General features: G+C 35.9%; 1 protein-coding gene across 7 annotated transcripts in view; it reads left to right on the top strand.

Annotated features, from left to right (window-relative positions):
* Positions 1-20,852, top strand: part of Nrg3 (neuregulin 3) — a 1,008,622-nt gene that overhangs the window by 426,409 nt on the left and 561,361 nt on the right. For all 7 annotated transcript variants that reach the window (XM_076931501.1, XM_076931500.1, XM_076931499.1 and 4 more), the window contains exon 2: positions 6,117-6,246. In XM_076931501.1, coding sequence (XP_076787616.1) covers positions 6,117-6,246 — 130 coding nt within the window. The remainder of the gene's footprint in view (positions 1-6,116; positions 6,247-20,852) is intronic.

Below are 20,852 nucleotides of genomic sequence, written 5' to 3'. Positions count from 1 at the left end.
TATCCCTACACTAGCAAAGAGAACAATTGTCTGATCTCTGACCATAGTGGGAAAAATGCTAACTTTGTCTCTTGCCACCTGAAAAATAGTGCATTTTTCCTTCAAACGACACTGTATTAAATATTTTATAAATGATTCTCACACTAGTGTTTCTTCCTGGGTGCCAAGTAAGTGGAAGATTCCAGGGGGAATTTCAATATGGGAGGCAGGTTTCTTCAAGGTACATGACTGCCCCGGAAGAGGTTGCCAGAGATAAAGAACATATGCAAATCACTTCTCTCACCTTCAAGGTATTTTGAGAATTTTAAACCATTGTAACTATTCACTGCAATCTTAACTCCCCCTAGAGAACTGTCAAGTGATGACCTATCAGAGAGAAGAGGAAAACTTCTTGAAGACAGTGTCAGTTGCCAACCAGGAGTGTGAAGGGTTTATGCAGTCTTCTCTCTGCCCCATCTCTTTCCATCCTTAGGTGCTCTTACTTCTTGACAGAATTTTTCTTCCTCTGATGCTACAGTCACACACTTTTGACACAGGGCTCCAGCACCATTCTTTTGGGATACCTTCAGAAACAGTAAGGGCCTGAACTAAGCCCTCTCCTTCCTTGGCTGTCTACTGCAATTGCTATCAGTGATAGGCAATTTAACATTCTTGTTTCTCCAACAGAAATATGACTTCCCATTGTGTATGCAGTATTGTGTTTGGAACATAGAAACCTTCCCTAAGTGACACACAAGTTCAATTCAGTACTTAAGGGGAAAGGAACCATTTTCTTAGCCATTAATAAATTAGCTTTCATTGCAAAATCTGCAGGGATTCCTGTCTTGCAGCCATATATTTTCTTCCCATTTTGCTTTTAATGAATTAAGTACCACTGCTTCCCACAGTGTGTTTAATTACTGTGCTGATTACTTACTATGTATGCTACATGAAGAGGAAAAAATAAAAAAAGTGAAAAAAAAGATAGAAGTACACTCTGACCTTGGGGAGAAAGACCAAAACCCATAAAAATAGGAAAATATATTAAACTACAGGAAACAAGTGCCAGATGAGTGGTCCAGATAATTGCATGATCCCTGTGGGCCTGCTCTTCAACCTGACTTCTGTCCCTGACATCTTGGCCTGATGCCCTTAAGCTTGAAAGACCTTAAAAACCTAGGAAGCCTTACCCTTCCTCTGCCCTCCATGACTCTTTCTTAAAATTCTTTTCAAATTATTATTTTGTTTTGATGTCTTAACCTTTGTCTTCTCTCCTCTAGGAATTAACTTTTCTTTCCCTTTTGAAATTCGTTGTGCTTTAGGTAGATTTTTAAATTGTTTTTGTAATTTTTGCTCTTGTTATTGTTGTTAAAAGTGAGTCTCTTTATGTTGCTCATGAATTTTCAGTCTTCCTTTCTATCTTAGCCTCTACAGAACTGTGGTTTGGGACAACTGGTTTGTATCACCGTACCTGACTCCTGAGTTGTTTTCAAGGTGCTTCTCAAAACTGAACTTCTGAATATTTAGTTGTCCAGGTGTTTTATAAGAATTTGGTTTTTTTATTTGTTTATTTTATTTTAGGTGTGTGTGTGTGTGTGTGTGTGTGTGTGTGTGTGTGTGTGTGTGTTTGTGTGCTTGCATGTATCTATGAGTGCTATCTGTGACTGTGGCTGGGGAAGGTCAGAAAATGATATTGGATACCCTAGTACTAAAGTTATATATAGTTGTTAACCTCCATGTGTGTTTTGGGAACTAGATGCAGGTTTTCTGCAGGAGTAGCAAGTGCCTTCAACCACAGAGTCATTTATCCAGCCCTTGAGTTTGTCTTAAGATGACAAAAAAAATGTATTCACACTTTTCAGCATAAACATGAAAAATGTTCAAGCCTAAACATATGCTTCAATCTACAAATATCTACAGTCTTCATATCCTTGTTGAACCATCAATGAAATATCAGGGGTGAGACGTTTATAAACCTACTGTTCTCAGGGGCTCTCAGTCTTGTCATATGTAATATTCATAAGGAGATGGGAAGGGACGTAGGGAAATCTAAAAATAAGCCTCTATTAAGCATGACCCTACAAAAGAGCCTTTAAGGAAAATTGGAATTCATGAAAGTATTAATTTACCAACACTTTCAGCCATATAATAAAAATCTATAAATAAATACAATATTGATTTTTGTTAAAATTATCAAATTATATGGTTCTAATAATAAAGTTGATTAAGTACATGTCAAATTATATCACATACTTTATAGTCAGCTTAGTTTATTTAATTATCTTAATCATACTGCAGTTTTAAAACATATAAATATGTACCAAAACTATTGTGGCTAAGTTATATGTAAGAATGGTCACTGATCTAACTCAAGAATTAACATTTAACATCTTTGCCTTCTTTTATCTTTTGAATCTCCACATAGTGACTTCTCCTCCTTCTCTTTCTCCTTCTCCTCCTCCTGCTTCTGCTTTTGCTTCTTCTTCTGTTATCTCACATTCATCTTGACTGAAGCCTCCTTTCCCTCCTTTCAGCATCCCCTAAAACTTCCCTCTCTCTCAGATCTTCTTCTCCTTTTTACCTTAAGAAAAGAGAAGGGCTCCCAGTGATTATCAACTGAACATAGCATAATAAACCAATAAGAGTAGGCATTAATGCTAATATCAAGTTTGGACTAAGCAAACCAGTAGGACAAAGAGGGTCTCATGAGCAGGCAAAAAAGTCAGGATTATCTCCACTCTCACTGTTAGTAGTCTAGTCCAAGCTAAACGAGCACAGCGTGTATATAGAGGAATTTACACAGACACATTCAGGCTCCATGCTTGATGCATAAGCTTCTGTGAACCTCGAAGTGCTCTGCTTATTTGATTTTATGGACCATGTTCTTCTGGTTTCCTTGGCCCCTGTGACTCCTACAATCTGTCCTCTGCCTCTTCAGTCAGCTAATCTTTGACTGTGGGTCTCTATATCTGCTCCCATCAGCTGCTAGAGAAGGAATGCCCAGGATCCAGAAGCTGGATGACTCAGAGACCTAAAGTCGAAGCAAGCATGATTGAGAAAAAATGTCTTTGCAATGATTCTTACATGATATTGTACTCTACTCATAGATAAGTGTCAAGGATTTAACTTTAAAGGACTGAAGTTAGATCTCATCCAGAATGCTACTTTATGGCACAGAGACAATATAATGAATTGTATTTGATAGTTGATTTTTATTTGCTGTTTTATATAATGAAGTTTATAATGATTTTATGATAATTATTGGTGTTAACCACTATGCCTACTATTTTTTGTTAGTCTATATTCGATTATAAATTATAGAAAGCCTAACTAATGATTACTTTAGCATTCTGCATGTTACTTATTTAACAATAGCTTAGGTAGGTGGTTTTCAAGGTTATGTATCAGTCTGATCTTGTCACCTATCAATCTGTATTTTTGGCATGATTATTTTAAAAGAAAACATTTATTTCACACAGCATACCTTTTAACCTCATCCCCTGTTCTTTGTTTTGCAATGAGCAATACAATGTGAACATTACCCTGGGGAAAAAAAATGCCTTTGTAAATGCTCAGACTTTAAATTCACTAATAATTTCAGTTGATTTAGTCATAGGAATATCAATTCCATCACGGTGTCATGCTTCCTCACATAGAGCTTTACAAAATAATCATGATATTCATGTAGAATCTAGTTAAAAGTATTTTAAATTAATTCTGAGATTTCCTCAGCTGTGGGTGTAGATACTTCCAGTACATGCTAAGGCAGCATTTCCCACTTATCATACTCAGGTCTTTTTCAGAGCCACTCCCTGGGGTCTCTGATCCTCTGTAATGTGCTCACAGATGATTCCCACTGTGACAGCAATGTAGTAGGTTGAATTGGATGGGCACCCCAGGAGACAGCAATTGTCAGATGGAAATTAATTGATTGTAATTGCTTTGCCATTGTATTGCACTCTGAATATGTAGCTTGTTAAAACCACTGATTATAAAAATAAGGATCTTACTTTCTCTGCTGTAGGTTATATTAATGAAAAGCTGCTCTTATAGAAGTGATCAGTGAACATCAATCAATGGATAATAGGAAATTAAAAGAAAAGTTAAGTAGCCAATCATGAATTAAGAGCATACTTCAGTAGTTGGAAAAACCATCTGCTTGGAGCTCCTGATTGTCAATTATTTTCCATAGAAAGCAAGGTGAATTCTGTATGGCTATGTAGTTCATACTGCCCTGAGTAAGAGATTTTTGCTGGAAGCAAGATTTAGCAAGTAGAAGGTATTTGTTTTGCAGAGCCTTTATCTTCTGAGAAGTCTTATTAGAAAGGTATCTTAAAACAGGAAAGAGTTGCCATTGTAACCAAAGGGGATAAAACATCAAAACCCGTTTTTTATTGTCTTGCATAACTTATGAATGAAGGCTTTGAAGCTGTTGTCTTAAATTCCAGCCAGTACTGAAATGTTACAAAACTTGTGATATCATATTTATGTCTTATTGTTCTTAGTGATATTACTATTTATATCATTGTAATGGGGTCATTAGTGATCTTTTCTTTCATTTATAACACTTGATTGATTTGAGTTGTTAGGAAGGCCATATTTACTGAGTACCAATTCTGGTTAAGCCTCTAATCAGGTACCAGGAAGTCACAGAATTAAGGAATGAGTGGTCTTGGGAGTAAAAGTTGCATTTCAAAACATCGTGAGTAACCTATATCCATGAGAATGAAATTTAACAGTAATAAACCCTGAATAACTTATTCATCTTTTACTTTTAAAACATGTATTTTTTCTTGACTATATGGTAGAATTGCTGTTAGTACTTCAGTTGCTTAAAGCTCTACAACCAGGAAAAATGTCTAGATTAGGTAATGGAATAATCCTGTAGTAAGGATATATTACTGGCTTATTTAATATTTGGGACGCATGTATGTACATATACCTTAATAAAAATATATATGTAACTATGATTTAAAAGTACATATTTAAGGAATTCTAAAATCATATTTATAAGTACAACTAAATATTTTCCATGTTTATTCTTCACATGATACTATATTTCAGAATTTGGAGCATTGAGAGTTTAATTATATAACAAAATAAGAATGTGAAAGAATAACAGCTATTAGGACATTATAACTACAAGCAAAGCATTCACAAACTGACATTCATCTCCACATAACTGTCAGGATATACAATGATTAAATGTTTAACAGTATTTGGCAGTTATAATGGACATGAATGTCATGTTTCAATCCTCCATATGGCATATTGGTTAAAACCAAAATAAACCAAAAGTGGTTGCACGGCGTTTCACTTAGAACCATTCAGCTCTTGTTATATATGCACAAGGGGTCTCTCTAGAATGCCTCCACTGTTAAGATGCAGTGAGAAAGGGTATCATTAGGAGATTGGTCCCAAGACATGTATTGAATTCTGCCTGCATGTTCAAGCCTTATAATGATACAATTTTTACATCTCCTATGTACTCCTTCCTATTTAACTCATGCCCACCACTTTTGATGCAAAGTATAATAACAAATGTTGTTTAAATAGATGTCAGTGTCTCTTGTTTAGGGACTAGTGGTGAGGAGGAAATTATGTAAAGGTACAGCTTAATTTTGTTTCTAGTGCTGAGCTTTGAATACAGGAACTTGCAAAGCTAAGAGTGCTTTAGCTATTTCAGCCTTTGGCTTGGGTTTGTTTGTTTTGTTGTTGTTGTTTGGTTTTGTTTTCCTTATTTTTCAAGAAAGGACAATGCTATACTGCTTAGCCTATCTTTGAAATCTGTATGTAGCATGGGTTTCCCATGAGCTCATTTTCTTCCATTCTCCCTCTATAAGATGGGGCAGTAGACATGATCTTCTTTATGCTGAGTGGCAAATTATTTTTCCTAAAAATGTTTCATCTGTAGTTAGTTAAATCCCAGGATACAGAACATGTCTAAATGGAAGGTTATCTATAAAACAACTTAATTCGGCTATATAAATTCACTATACTGAAATTTGGTCCAATGTCTCCAATCCCCCATGGTTATTTTCTATGTATAATCCTGGACTCGCAGTTAAGTTAATGATAGAAGTGGTATACGTTAAAATATATGTCAAGAGCATCTCCCTCTTTTCTTTCCTCTTCAGATACTACAACATACTCCACTGAACGATCTGAGCACTTCAAACCCTGTCGAGACAAGGACCTGGCGTATTGTCTCAATGATGGTGAATGCTTTGTGATTGAGACCCTGACAGGATCCCATAAGCACTGTCGGTAAGCCCCTGCCACAAATAATTTAAAGTGTAGACTCTTACTATGGACCGGAGGTGGAAGGTATTAGTCTGCCTCAACAACACAGCATCTGGGTGTGTACAGGGCTGCTGTTTTCATGGAGAAATTGATTTGAAAGGAACAAGGCTCATATCTTGTTCTAGTTTGAGGAAGAAACAATAGAAATAAGATGAAGGTGGCTATGTTTTGCCTAACATGTCAAAGAAGATTTACTTCATATCTGCCAATTTAATGGAGTTAATTTTTTATCTACTGAAGCCCATGTTTATGGTTTGAGATTCACGGTTGTGCAGTAGCACTCAGAAACATTCCTTTCCTCAGAGACAATCCTTTCTTGCAACTGTATAGACTTCGGTAAGAGACACAAACAGTTCATCTTAGACAGAGTGTTGGTGTTTAATGTGAAGCAAACCCCAGAGGCTGCACCTGTGTCCAGAGAGAGCTGCATTTTATTAAGATTCTGCCCACACTTATTAATTTCCTACTCTTTTTTTTTTTTTTTTTTTTTTTTTTTTGAAAACACCTGCGATGAGAAACTGCTCTCCAGCAAGATGTTGTAAATGAAATGATCATCCTGCTAGAGCCCGGCTAGAAAAGCACTTAAGGAAAATTCCCAGTAGATTCAGGAAGGTGTTTAATTGGTTTTCAGAGACACCAGGTTATATAACTGCTAAAAATACAAGCAAGGGAAGATAAACAGTGCACTCCTAGACACTGCCACTTTAAGGCTCAATAGAAGAATCAAATTAGCATTCAAAAGATATTTCCCACCATGCTTTTATTTCCAGCACTACCCCAGTAATTTGTATTTCCTTGCAATTGTACATGCTTCAGTGACCATATGTATCCACAACCCATCCCTCTCCTTTATTTACTTTTCTCATATGACACAGTTATTAAATTAATTATGCTGAATCATAAAGCATGGAAAATTGTGACTTTTTCCCTCTGTTGCTTTATAAAACTTTATTCCCATGTTGTTTTATTAAGATGATTCAGAACAATGTGTCTTTTAAGTGTCGGTTTAGAATTGGAGAGCCAATCTGGCTTTGTTCATGACCAACCATGAGTTCCTGAGGAGAATGTGCAGCTACTGCAGACAGAGATATAAGTGTGAAAGAATGGATCAATGGTAGTAGAAGACCTCTTTCCTGGGTCAGAGCAAAGAGAAGGCAGTGGTTCTTCCCTTAGGACCCTTGGACACACAGCTTCAATGTTGCTGAGCCTTTTTAGTTGCATGCCTCCTTCTCTAGCTTCTGAAATTACCTTGGTTACAAAGTGCTCATTTCATTTCTACCCTCTTACACCTAGTGGAGAATGAAGAAATGTAAGAATTGTTTCATCCCACACTTTTTCTATATTTATATGACTCTGAGAATGCTGGTAAGTAACATACAAGTGACTTTAATCTCTACAAGGAAAAGGGCATACTTTTCAGAGTCTGGTGTCTATCCAATGTCTTTTAGTCACTCAGCCATGTGTTAAACTTAACTTGGTCCACATGTGTGGTCATAGTGTGGAAATTAGTGCTATGGTTGGTGCCATGGTTTGTTACTAGACAGTCATAGGCTAGAAGCATAGTCCTCAGTGCACTAATATTGAGAAGATGACTTTAAAAAAATCAGGGACTAATAACTAGGTAAGCAGGTCATGAAAGTTCCACCTTTTTGAATAGATGAACATTATCTCCCAAGAGTGTGTTAAACACAATAACAGAAGATATGTTTCCTAAGGTTGCTATGAATAATAGCAACATCTTTCCTGCTTCTCAACAATGGTCACATGTGCATCCTTTTATCTATGTCCAGTTCCGTCTTTGTTTCTCTATCACAGTGTGATGCTGGAACTGATCCACGGGATAATTGCATCATCCTGGTTGTGTCTCCTATCAAGATACTCATAAGCCAGTCACTCCCTTATTTTACAAGTTACTTGGTGCTATATATCTTGTCATAGTAATAGGAATAAAAAAAATTAGGGGCAGTCAATTAAAGCTGACTTCCTTGTTCACTAAAAAAGAGACGAATTAAATGAAACCACTAATGGACGATTATCTTTGATGATATTTTACCACAAAGATGGATCAGATCTTACCCAACCAATGTATGCCACTGAGTCATCTGTTCTAAAGCTAAGTATACAGAAAAGAACAGAATGATTCAAAGCCTTTTTAAGCATATGTTCTTACTAATTCCTTAAGTTTATGAGCATTTTAGTCTTCATTTAAAAATTTTTATTTTAGAGATGTTAATTGTGCAAATTATTGGGGTTAATTAGGGTTATTGGCATTTTCATATATGCATATATTATTCAACTACCACTTCTGGCCTCCTAGGTAGGTTCTGTCCACTTCACCCTCGAACACCTTTCCCTCTTCCTACATTTATCTTTAGTTTTGCTCCCTATTCTTCCACATTTTTTCCTGTTGCTACTGTCCATTATTTGATTCCATACTTCTGTGTATGAATTTTGTAGTACTTCTAAGGTCATGTATTGCAGACCACAAAGATTGACAGCTGAAATCTGTTTTCTCCCAATTAGGCAGATTAGAGGTCAGTAATTGAGGTGACATTGTGGTTGGTTTCTTTTGAGGCCTTCTGAGTCTGCAGGACATTTTCTCCCTTTGCCTTCTCATTGTGTTTCCTTTGTAAATGTCAGAGTCCATACCTCTTCTTCCTCCATGGACACCAGTCAGTCATAGTAGATTACATTTCATCCTGTGGATTTTCATTAAACTGCACTTTGCTTTGGAAAATAATGCTGGATTGCTTGCCTCACAAACTGAAGAGCCCTGGGAAGGCCATGCCCTAGATTGCCCGAAAAAAAAAAAAAAGCAAACAAATAAGCAAACATAATGCTTCAGTAAAAAATACTTCCCCAAGCATGCTCACACTGCTCACACTCTAGAACATTGGAAATTAATAGTTGACCACTTATTGAACTTAGGAACTTATTGAAACCCAGGTTAGCCCATAGGAACAGGTCCCATATTCGTAAATAGAATCTTTCTTTCTGTATAAATACCTGTGGATATCTAAATTTTGTATCTCATACTGCTGGAGATGCCTACATGTCTGAACTAGAAATATGTGTAATACTTGGTTTTTCTGTCACCATATTTCTTGCATATTTTGGTGCAGACAAATTGTTATTTAACATAGATTGACAACATAGCTAATCATGACAAAAGACCAGCCTCATACAGAATTGGAACTCAAGTATGTTAGTAGATACCTAGTCTATAAATACCTTACCGGTGAGAATAGATAAGTCACACATTATATGTGCCTGCTATTCATCTCCCAAGATTTGCTATGCATAAGAGGCACACATTTGTTCCTGCATCAACCACACTTAAAATTTCTGAAGCAAGTATTCGTAATATTCCGTCTGTATCACACTCTACTTAAGGAGCATTTCACTCACTCGTCCCCTATTTGGTAAATGTTTAGAAAACAATTTCTACCACCAAGATCCTGTTGAATAAATGCATACAGAAATGAAATAAAAATAAGATGGCACTGCACTTTGTGATGTGTTTGCCAAAGTAGGGTGCTTCATATTTAGGAAATATCAGAAATAATGCAAAGTACTTGAAGGTGACTGCGGTGACACTGGTGGCATCTTAGGATGTGTTAGTTACTGGAAAGGATTTCATGTAAAATACATTTCTATTTGATGTGTTTGAAGAGCAATATAAATGCATGTACCTGTATCAACTTTCTAGTATGTTTTTTGGTTACAAAATACTGTATAAATCTGAGATCAAGTATGTTTTCTTGACTTTTTAAACTTTGCACTGTTAGAACAAATGACATCAACTCTCTTTCCATATTGTTAGAAGCAACTTCGCCCTGACACAACCCTCTTTCGTTGATAACAGAGATCTAGTAAGAAAGCATGCAGTAGATATTCAAAGTATACTTCATCAAACTATCCGTGTTTTCATTCAGAGCTTAATGTGGTGACACATGCCTGGAATCCCAGCACTCTAGAGGCAGACAGAGAAGGGTATCTATAAGTTCTAGGCCAGCCTAGTCTACATAGCCAGCTCTAGTTCATCCAAGGCTACACGGTGAGATTCTGACTCAAAAAGTAAACAAGATAAAAACTATATAAAATGGAAAAAGTGTTATAATAAGGAAATATTGAAGAAAGGTCATCATGATTATTCTTTTGAAATATTTCCTCTTATTTATCAATTTTTACAAAAATTTCGGGAAAGCACGTAAATATTAGTTCATATAAAATACACTTATTAAATCTTCAAAGAAATACTAAAATTTAAAAATAATTTCTCAGAAGGACATAAATGTGAAATATGTAAATAAATAAATACTACTGATTCTTTTAAACTGAGATGTATTATGAAGTCAGATATAATCCAAACAGTAATTAATGAGAAGAGCCCCATGGTTTTGTGGATCATCCTATAAAACAAGAATGTGAGCCGGAAAAACATGAGTGATTGATTGATCAGTAAATGGTTCTTCTACAAACACAACCCATAAGTATATATCTTTCCTTACTTCAGATATAAAAGATTATCAGTGATGACAAAGGTTAGAGTAAAAGCCACTAAGTGACGTCTAAGGAAGATAAAAAAGCTTGCATATTTACTCATGTCTGCAACCAAAAGGACATTTTGAACAAAAAAAGAAATAGTGGAAAAAATATTCATAACATTGGTTTAGATCTGAACATTTAAAACAGCAGGTTTTTTTAAAATCACATAAAAAAGAACATCAAAAGATATGAAAGAACTGACCAGCTAATATCGCAAAATCTTAACAACTAACAAATGTTCTATAATATCCTAAGGATGAGATTAAATCAAATACAGTTGAGAGAGTGGAGAAAGGGACAGAACATAGTATTTCCCTTAAGATGAATTCAGATAGTAAATACATGAAAACCAACTTGACATCACAAGATATGGAACTTGTCTTTTTCTCTTGGGAGGGGTAGTCATTGCTTGATTCTAGCTTAACCTATATTTAGTGATTGTTAAAACTAAATTCTGTTTATATATATTCTTCAAATTTGTACAAAAAGTGTACACATTGTTAAACATATATTTTTCACAAAACTTGTTTCTATAAATTCAAAAGTCACTATTTCTAAGAGCGTAGCCTACAGAAATTTATGTGGTAAATGATATTTAAGAATGTTTCCCAAATTTTTATCATTGCCAAAAGAAACAAGTAAGGTCTGAGTTTAAATAAACACATACGTTTGAAAGTATCTGTTCAGTTAGTGTTGAATCTCCAAATACTTTAAGAGGGTAAGAGTGTTCATTTTGTCATGCTGTGTGTGAGAACTAGAAAGTAAGATAAAACTGAACAAACTTTATTGTTTTCATCATAAGCAGCTAAGTGAATAGACAGGGAAATTTTGTAATTATTTTTGTTCTTAAAATTGTATCTGTTTTCTAAGGTCTCTACATATTACATGTATCTACTTCATGGAACGCTTGGCCTAAGACATTTCTGACATTTCCATTAAGAGATACAGATTATCCCTGTTTCTGCTAAGTCAATGTCATTATATTTCACTATCATTAGGCTGTTAGAATTTTCAATTAGGCAGTTTCAGATTAAACCAGTATCAGGTCTCTTGGAATATGCCTGCTCCTTCTTGTTAATAATTTATAGGTAGTCTTTATATCATATTTTGAGAGCCCAAGAAGTGGATATAGTAACCGAAAGACATATCTTATAGGAAATGAAGAAGAGAACATAGAAAATCCATCTCCAAAGATATCTTAAATTATTTTGAAGAGAAGTTAAGTTTCCCAGTGTCTACTTATTTTGGGGCCATAGCTAGAAAACAATAGCATTTGAGAAGCAGCATCTTTAAACATTGTATTAATGTGAAGGAGATAGTCATTATCACTAACATTGCCAGACCTCTGAATGAGTCTAATGTGTTCAAAAGGCAAATTTGCTTTCAAAGCTGGTAGCTTCTGAATTGAAGCTCATTAAATGTTGCACCTGACTGCTCAGGGATAGGGTAGAGTTTTCAGTTTGGAAACAATCACATTTGGCCTGGACTTGACCTAACATGATCATTTTGGAAATCTATTGATTTGAAGATGCTTGAATCATTTGAAATGAAGAAAGCCAGCAGCTCCTTCTCTAACTGACACCGAAGGGCTGCTGGACTCACACAGCAGTGAAGTGTGGCTCCAGCTGGGGTTGGAGAGGGAAGGAAAGAGATAGAATGCAAAGGCAAGCCCTGGAGGCCTTGCTCCACATCACCGTGTCTCATTCTTCCTGAGGAGGCTTTGAAACCAAAGCTCCCAGTTTTGTGGGAATTCACTGAGAACAGTACAACAATATCTCTGTGCTCTAATATATAAAATTACAGGACCAGCCTTGTGAGATCTTTGCTCTGTCACTTTGTAGGTCAGTTAGCTCTTCAAGATAGCAAAGCCCCTCTTTATCAAATGGCTCTCCAGTAAGTGCTCTGAGAGCAGTTGATAATGATTCCCTGTGGTTGAAGAAAGTCAGAATGAAAATGGGTTTCTGGCACACATCTCTGGAAGGTATCAACAAGGCAAGAGAGACTGGAGGATAATAGGCCTGAAAAATACACCCTCACCATAGACCCCTGGAAGATAGGGTTAATAACAAAATGAAAACAACTTTCAGGTTCATCAAAAATATGCCCATGAGCCCACAATTGCCATGACCCAATTTGCAGTCATGATTTGTGTAATTTGTAGTATGTATGCCTAGAACAGGTGACCTACTGATTGTTCTTGATCAGAAGAAATGGGCTGAGTTGTAATAATTATTCTCTGTGAATAGAGACTGTCACTAACTCGGAAATCAAACAAATATGTGTGATATCACAATTTCAGGACATTCATGAAGTTATTCAGCCATATCAGGCTCCTGTCAGCATGCACTTCCTGGCATCCACATCACGGTCTGCCTTTGGTGACTACACATGGAATGGATACCCAGGTGGAACATTTTCCAGACGACACCTCCATCAGTTTCTGTCTCACACTTTGTCTCCATATTCACTCCCATGAGTATTTTGTTACTCCTTCTAAGAAGGACCAAAGCACCCACACTATGGTCTTCCTTCTTCATGTGCTTCATGTGGTCTGTGAATTATATCTTGGGTATTGTGAGCTTTGGGGATATTATCCATTTATCAGAAAGTGCATACCATGTGTGTTCTTTTGTGATTGGGTTGCCTCACTCAGGATGATATTTTCTAGTTCCATCCATTTGCCTAAGAATTGCATGAATTCATTGTTTTTAATAGCTGAGTAGTACTTCATTGTGTAAATGTACCACATTTTCTGTATCCATTCCTCTGTTGAAGGACATCTGGGTTTTTATAGCTTCTGGCTATTATAAATAAGGCTGCTATGAACATAGTGGAGCATATGTCCTTGTTATATGTTGGGGCATCTTCTGGGTGTATGCCCAGAAGTGTTATAGCTGGGTCCTCAGGTAATGCTATGTCCATTTTCTGAGAAATTGCTAGACTAATTTCCAGAGTGGTTGTATCAGTTTTGAATCCCACCAACAATGGAGAAAGTGTTCCTCTTTCTCCACATCCTTGCTAGCATCTGCTATCACCTGAGTTTTGATCTTAGCCATTCTGTCTGGTGTGAGGTGGAATCTCAGGGTTGTTTTGATTTTCATTTCCCTGATCACTAAGGATGTTAAACATTTCTTTGGGTCTGTCTCGGGATGCTTAGGTGCTTTTCAGGATGGCGTTGTTGGGCATTGGTGGGAGACAAAGTTTTTTGTATAGTGAAGGCTGGATGCCACAGTGTGGGAGAATTCGAGGGCAGGGAGGTAGGAGTCAGTGGGTGGGTAGGGGCATATTCTCATAGAAGCAGAAGGGGGATGGGATAGGGAGTTTGTGTGTGGGGGTGGAAATCTGAAAAGGGGATAATATCTGAAATTTAAATAAAATATCCAATAAAATAAAAGAAAAATATGGAAAAAAAGTTATTCAGCCAAAAATTTCAGATCACTAATAATTACATAATTAATATTTATTATTATAATAATTATAATTAATTATATATTATGTAATTATTTTATATAATTAATTATATATTGTTATAATTATTTATTATTTACTATAATAAATAATAATATTACTAATAATAATATTATTACTAATAATAACTTACTAGTGTAAGATTAATACTTACACTAAAAGACTGATAAAGTATTTAAAATAAAAGGCATAATAGAGAAGCATGATGCTTGATAGTTTTATGTCAGTGTACATGTGTGGAAGTGAGTGTGTGCATGTGTGTGCATGTGAGTATGTGCATGTGTATGTATGTGTCTGTGCATGTGAGTGTGGGTATGTATGTAGAAGAATGTTTCCTCTTTGCTTTCTCTTTCTCTTGCTCATAATGAAAAACACCAATAACATATTTGCATAAGATATGTGAAAGATGTTCTGTAGATGTCATCAGTCTTATTTAATGAGATGTCTTCAGTTTGGAACTGGAATGGGCAAATGTGGGAGACTTCTACCAGCATTCTGAGTTTTTAGGCTTTTTGTTACAATTTTCATGCCTGAGAAAATTAGCAGTGTTCCATAATTTCTCCTGTTCATGAATTTCTTGACTTTCTCCAGTTCTCTTTTACTGAATCTCTAACAATTAGAGGAAAAGGTGATTTTATTTTCTTATTTAATCAATTTAACCTGCCATGATTGTATTATTAACATAAAATGAATGTTGACTTTGCCATTCTGTGAAGCAGTAGAATGCCCTGTTGACTTTTTTTTTTTCTTTTTGGCAGAAAAGTTATTCTTCAGTGCAAAGATATAGATTAAAAAAATAATGACCCCACTCATGGAAAATCTATGATTCAATAAAATGAACTGTTTGCTTTCTTTATTCTTCTCCAAAATATTTTTTTCAAGGTTTGACTATTTATGTGATTTAGTGTTTAAAATACAAAATGATTGAAATACCGTATGGTATTCCTAATTTTTGAACATATATAATTTTTGTTTGCAGAACAAACAAAATGAAAATTATTTGAAATGCCAGATATTTCAATGTTGAGTACAAATAGATGATGGTCAGTATGTGGCCCATACCAGATGACAGACTGATGGTACATTGCTTTGTATTAGTCACTCTTAGTTTTCTTCCATTGTGACGTTAAAAGCTAAGCTTATCTTTAGATGTGTCACCAGTCTCCTCCAGCCTCATTTCTCAGCTGTGGAATGGGGGCAGACATGACATTTTCTGGCAGTGTCATTAAAGTATCATATATGTGAATGTGAACTGGAAAAAAGAAAATTAAATGAAAGTCCAAAGCATTGTTGCTGTGTGGTATGTAAAATAATCCAGTCAATTTGGGGTCTGTCTGTAATGTCTCGTGGTAGTGCTTTAATTAAAACACTCTTAAAATCAATGCAGTGCTATTCTGATAAAGCCTGGAATTTACCTGTCACGTGACTTAATCATATTTTCTGTGGAGCAGCCTGATGAATTCAAGAAGTTCTATAGTTCAATGGGGTTTTTAAAATATTTTTTTGTTTGATGATTTTACATATATATAATTTAATCTTTATTTTTACAATCCAGTCATTATCTCCCTCCCTGTCCACCCTCTGACTGCTCCTCATCCCAGACCTTCTTCCCCTCCACAAACAGGTTGTCCCCACCCCACTTCCAGCCCTACCCGCACCCCAGCAGACCTTCACACTCCCTGGGGCTTCAAGTCTCTCCAGGGTTAGGTGTACCTTCTCTCACTGAGGCTTTAATTAAAGGCTGAATAAATGGCTCAATGGCTTGAATGCATTTATTGCTCTTACAGAGGGACTGAGTTCAGTTGTCAGCACCCATACTGTATAACTCACAATGACATGTAACTTCAGTTACTGGCTTCCAACTGTTGAATGTACCTACACTCAATCCATATGCTTATACTCAGATGAATGTATATCTATCTCTATCTCTTTCTATCTCTATCTATATATCTGTATCTATATACATTAATGAAAAATAAAATGAATATTTTAAAATTACTCTTCTTTAGAAAAACTAAAATATAAATTTTTATATTTTTGAAGATACACAAAACAATTTCTCTTTGGTATTTTCTTTTGTTATGTTTTAATGATTTCCATAAGAACTAACCCGGAGTCAGCATCCACCTTTAACAGAATGGCAAAGTATTTATTTTCTCTGTGACTCAAATTTTTATCTGGTAAGTTGCAGAAATGTTACTGCTTTATAGAATCATCGTAAGAGTAGCCTAGAGTAAGCATCATGAGTTGGAAGTTGAGTATAATATATTAATAGTAAGCTACTTACTCTGTCATCTTACTTGTTTGGCCCTATTTGCACAGCATCAAATTCATCTCTTGGAATCTTTATATATACTCAGAGCCTGTGTACACAGAAAACCTTATTCTTAGCGCTCACCTTGAGTCCCATTATGAGATGTGAAGAAAACTGATGCCTGTCTATCGTTTATAAGAACAGTAATGAGTGATAGTGATTCAAGAGCACCGTTACAAATCAATCATCATTTAACAAACAGTAGACATGGAAGATTGGAGAAATGGGGGCAGCCCTTTGTTAAGGGAATTCTCCCATTCCACAATTCTTGCAAAAAAAAAAATATGAAACAGAACAATTCTCCCTCTTAACTCTTCTGTGGGCTGTGCTGCCTGAAATCCTGCAGACACATTTTCCACAACACCCAAACATGGAGATTGACAGGTAACTACTTCTCTTGGGAGTTACTAGCTCCTAGGAAGGTTGGAAGATGCTAGAAGACCTCCCTATACAGAGATAGTGTCAGAAGCCAGGACCCTCGCCTCTTACCCTCACCCCCTACTTCTCCTCACCTGCACAATGTCCCCTGCAGCTTCATCTCCCTAGCAACCACAAGGTTCTGCTTGATAGTTACAAATAGATTTTTAGATGTAAAGCAGTGTACTGTATCTTTTGAAGTAAGCAGTTAGACTGCCATTGTTTCAGGGCACAGGCCAAGAAGATTCTGTACTTTCCCATCACCTGGATCCCTCTTACCCCTCCCTTTGCAAAATGTATTATAAATAAGCACTTTGTTCCCAAATATATGACTCTTGACAAGCATTTGCTTCCTTGAGTCCATTGTCTCTCTCGCCCTTTCTTCCAGGTTGTAATCCTCCTCATCCCTCACGAATACCCTAGGACCTGCTGGTCGGGTCAAGATAGAATATTGTACTGACGTATGTCCTAGCTTAGAAATAGCAGTGTGTCATAAATATCATTAAAATACACCAAAATATCAGTCTTTTGGACTCAACAGGCAAATACTAATTTCAGTATCCTCAGGCTTAATGTTTCCACTAATTTTTCTTCTCTCTAAAGTCCCTCTAGTCCAGGAATCTCCATCTCTTAACTGCTTGAAAAGAAATGGCTGAACTCTAGGTAACTTTAGAACACCTCTAGCCACACTTCAACATAATATATTCTGAGTAGTCATAAATATAGTTACCCAAGACCCAAACTTACTTTATTGTGTGTTTTCTTGAGACACACTCCCATTATGTAGCCCACCTCACTTTAAATTGGCAATTGACTCTTGTTACTGCCTACCATGTGTCCATGCCAGCACTGTAGTCTCTCTTTTCTACTTGACTCTCAAACTTTTCCTATGTAATAGTTTTGCTAATATCTTCTGTATACTAAGTGAAAAATCAATAGTGTGTTGTGTTAAAGATGATATATAGCTATTAGAATGCAAATGAAACTAAAATTTGTAGGGAGTCAAGCCTATCATATGCCTATGTGTTCCTTTTAATATAATTTCTGAATATACATACACACACACACACAGAGAGAGAGAGAGAGAGAGAGAGAGAGAGAGAGAGAGAGAGAGAGAGAGAGAGAAGAGAGAAAGATAGAGAATAGACAGAGCAGAGTATGCAGTGCTTTTTACTTTACCCCATGTGTGTGTGTATATATATATATATATATATATATATATATATATATATATATTCCTAGGTGATTTGTATTTTATTTAATTACCTACTTTCAATACAACAAGATTTCTCAGCAGTTGAAAACACTGATGGCTCTTCCAGAGGATCCAGAGTCAATTCCCAGTACCTACACACTGTCTAACAACCAACTGTAACTCTACTCCAGGAATTCCAAAATGTTGTTCTGGCTTCTGTGGTACTAAGACAAACATGCAGACATACATGTAGGGAAAAATCCCATATGTATAAAATAAAAATAAATAAAAATCAGTTCTAAAAACCTGAAAAAATAGATAAGGACACCAGTCTTTTCTTTTATTTTTAAAAAATCCAGAGCTAGTTTTTCATTTGTTGGTTTCTGTATGACCATGGCAATTCTAATAGTTTTATAAACAAGATGAAAATAAGAAGCAGAATTAGCTTTGTGAGTTCACATATTTAGATATGGTCCAAATTCCGTTAGACAAAGAAAGCACTGAAGTTTTATGGAGAACTGGACAACAGAAACTCTCTGTTGTCCTTGTGAGTACAGAACTCAGAGTAATCAACACAGTGTGAAGTTAGCAGAGATGTTGGTCGAATTTCCATGATTGCAGGACAGCAATAGCCTAGACATAGGACAGTGGAGAGATCTTTTCCAAAGTGGCCAATTTAAAAAATAACTTAATTGAGAATATTTGTACATAAAAGCATGTATCTAAGTTTTAGCAAATAAAACAGTAAATGATCAAAAAAGTTAAGCAAACCAAAAACAAAGCTTAAATTGTTATAAAATGTCTTTGTACTTACATACACACCACACATGCACAAACACATATACAAACACACATATGAACTCATCTGTAAGGGCTACCAGACAAAATATTTAACCCTTCTTTGTGTCTTTTCTCCTCTCCTCCAACAATAAATAAATCTATGGTTATTTTATACACTCTGTCCATCTCCTCTCCATTGCCTCGTAAGCCTATCCAGTGTTCTAAGATCACTAAATACTGGTAGGAAAATAGTAACAAATGGTCTAAAAAAAACATTATTAAAGAGGGATCTTGATGGGACTTTTGTGTTCAATTTTGTGTGAAGGGTTCTGTGATGCAGATTACAGTATCAGATATCCATGCTCATCGAAGTCCCAGTTGCTTCCAAGATGAGGTAGCAGCTGCTGTTGCATTCGCCAAGATAAGTGCCGTTTCTTTCTCATTCTGGAGTTTACCCTTGCTTTCCAGCAGACATGGGTTGTTGAACAGTTATTGGAGAATATCCTCTTCAAAGTATAGGAGGGAAAAAAATCAAAATTATTTAAATGTAAATTAAAACAACCACATAATGTAAGTTCTTCATGAATCTAGTCATTTTTTCTGAATTATTTTCTCTCATATCCAGATAATTCTCAAAGACTGAATGAAATAAGATAGAATCACTCATTCACTTTGCTCAAACTATTTTTATGATGGATGTAAAGTATAGACAAGAGTCTCATTTTTTTTTACCAATTGTTATGATGATTAAATTTTGAAATCATGAATATTTTCATTCATTTCTACATGACAGATCATTGTAAAAACTATTTCATAGTACAATACAAAAAAAATGCTTTTATAAAAAAAATTACTTGGCATTGTAGGTATAAGTAATATTGTTTTCAACTTTTATTTTTTCTCCCTAATCAGTTGTACAGATTCATTCAAAAACACATTCTACCTTACCATTAACTATCCTTAAACAACACTACTTTATAGATTCTTATTGGTGTATTCAAATTAAATTCTCCTATATTTTCCCACCAGAACAGTATTTACTTCCTTTTACAGCCTGCGGTGAGCAGCAAACAGGGTCGAAGTCACATTTTGGCATACACAGAAACACAAAGACGGGTAGAAATCAGGAAAGAAGCCCATGCGATTCTGACAATGAGGTGGTTTTCTAGTTTCAAAACGACTATTTTCTCTCTTCAACAAATACTAAAATGCAGTTATAACAGTGGAAGGAGCGATTATTTCAGTGGGAGCCTTCATTAAATAAATAAACCCCAGGCTTTGGAGGGAATAGGCATGCTTGGAGATGAGAGGGAAGAATAAAGAAGATAGCCAGAGGTGAGCATGCCCTAAGCCTGGCCTGCATGGGGTCCTCTGACAGCAGGTTGATCCCAATGACCCTTCACTCCTGAAGGGCAGAGATTCAATTAGGAGCTCTGAGTGTTCAGCTCTCAGGCTCCAAAGAGCACTGCTTGTGTGCCAGTGGGTAGCTCCATTGCTGGAGGAAAGCATTCTCCAGCAGTTATAAAATAGAGGCTAATAATAGACAAAGGGGGATAAGAAAACACCAGCTTAGAAAGAATTGTAAGAAAGGATGATCTTATAAAGCATAGACGTTAAATAAGGTCACAATGTTGCCACCATTTGGGGTGTTCTTCTTGGCTAATTTAGAGACACAATCAGAGTCATATGCATGTCTTACTCTCTTTGACAGGGTTTTATCTGCAGTGCATTCAAAGCTCTTTCTATTCTACCTGGGTTAGCATATGTGAAAGAAATAATGATTATTTTAATGATATTAAATAGTAGCTTTGATCTCTTCCCCCACAGGCTAAGCAAAACATTATCTGT

This window comes from Arvicanthis niloticus, chromosome 3 (genome assembly GCF_011762505.2).
Source record: "Arvicanthis niloticus isolate mArvNil1 chromosome 3, mArvNil1.pat.X, whole genome shotgun sequence".
Taxonomy (NCBI): domain Eukaryota; kingdom Metazoa; phylum Chordata; class Mammalia; order Rodentia; family Muridae; genus Arvicanthis; species Arvicanthis niloticus.
This window is presented reverse-complemented; position numbering and strand designations above follow the sequence as displayed.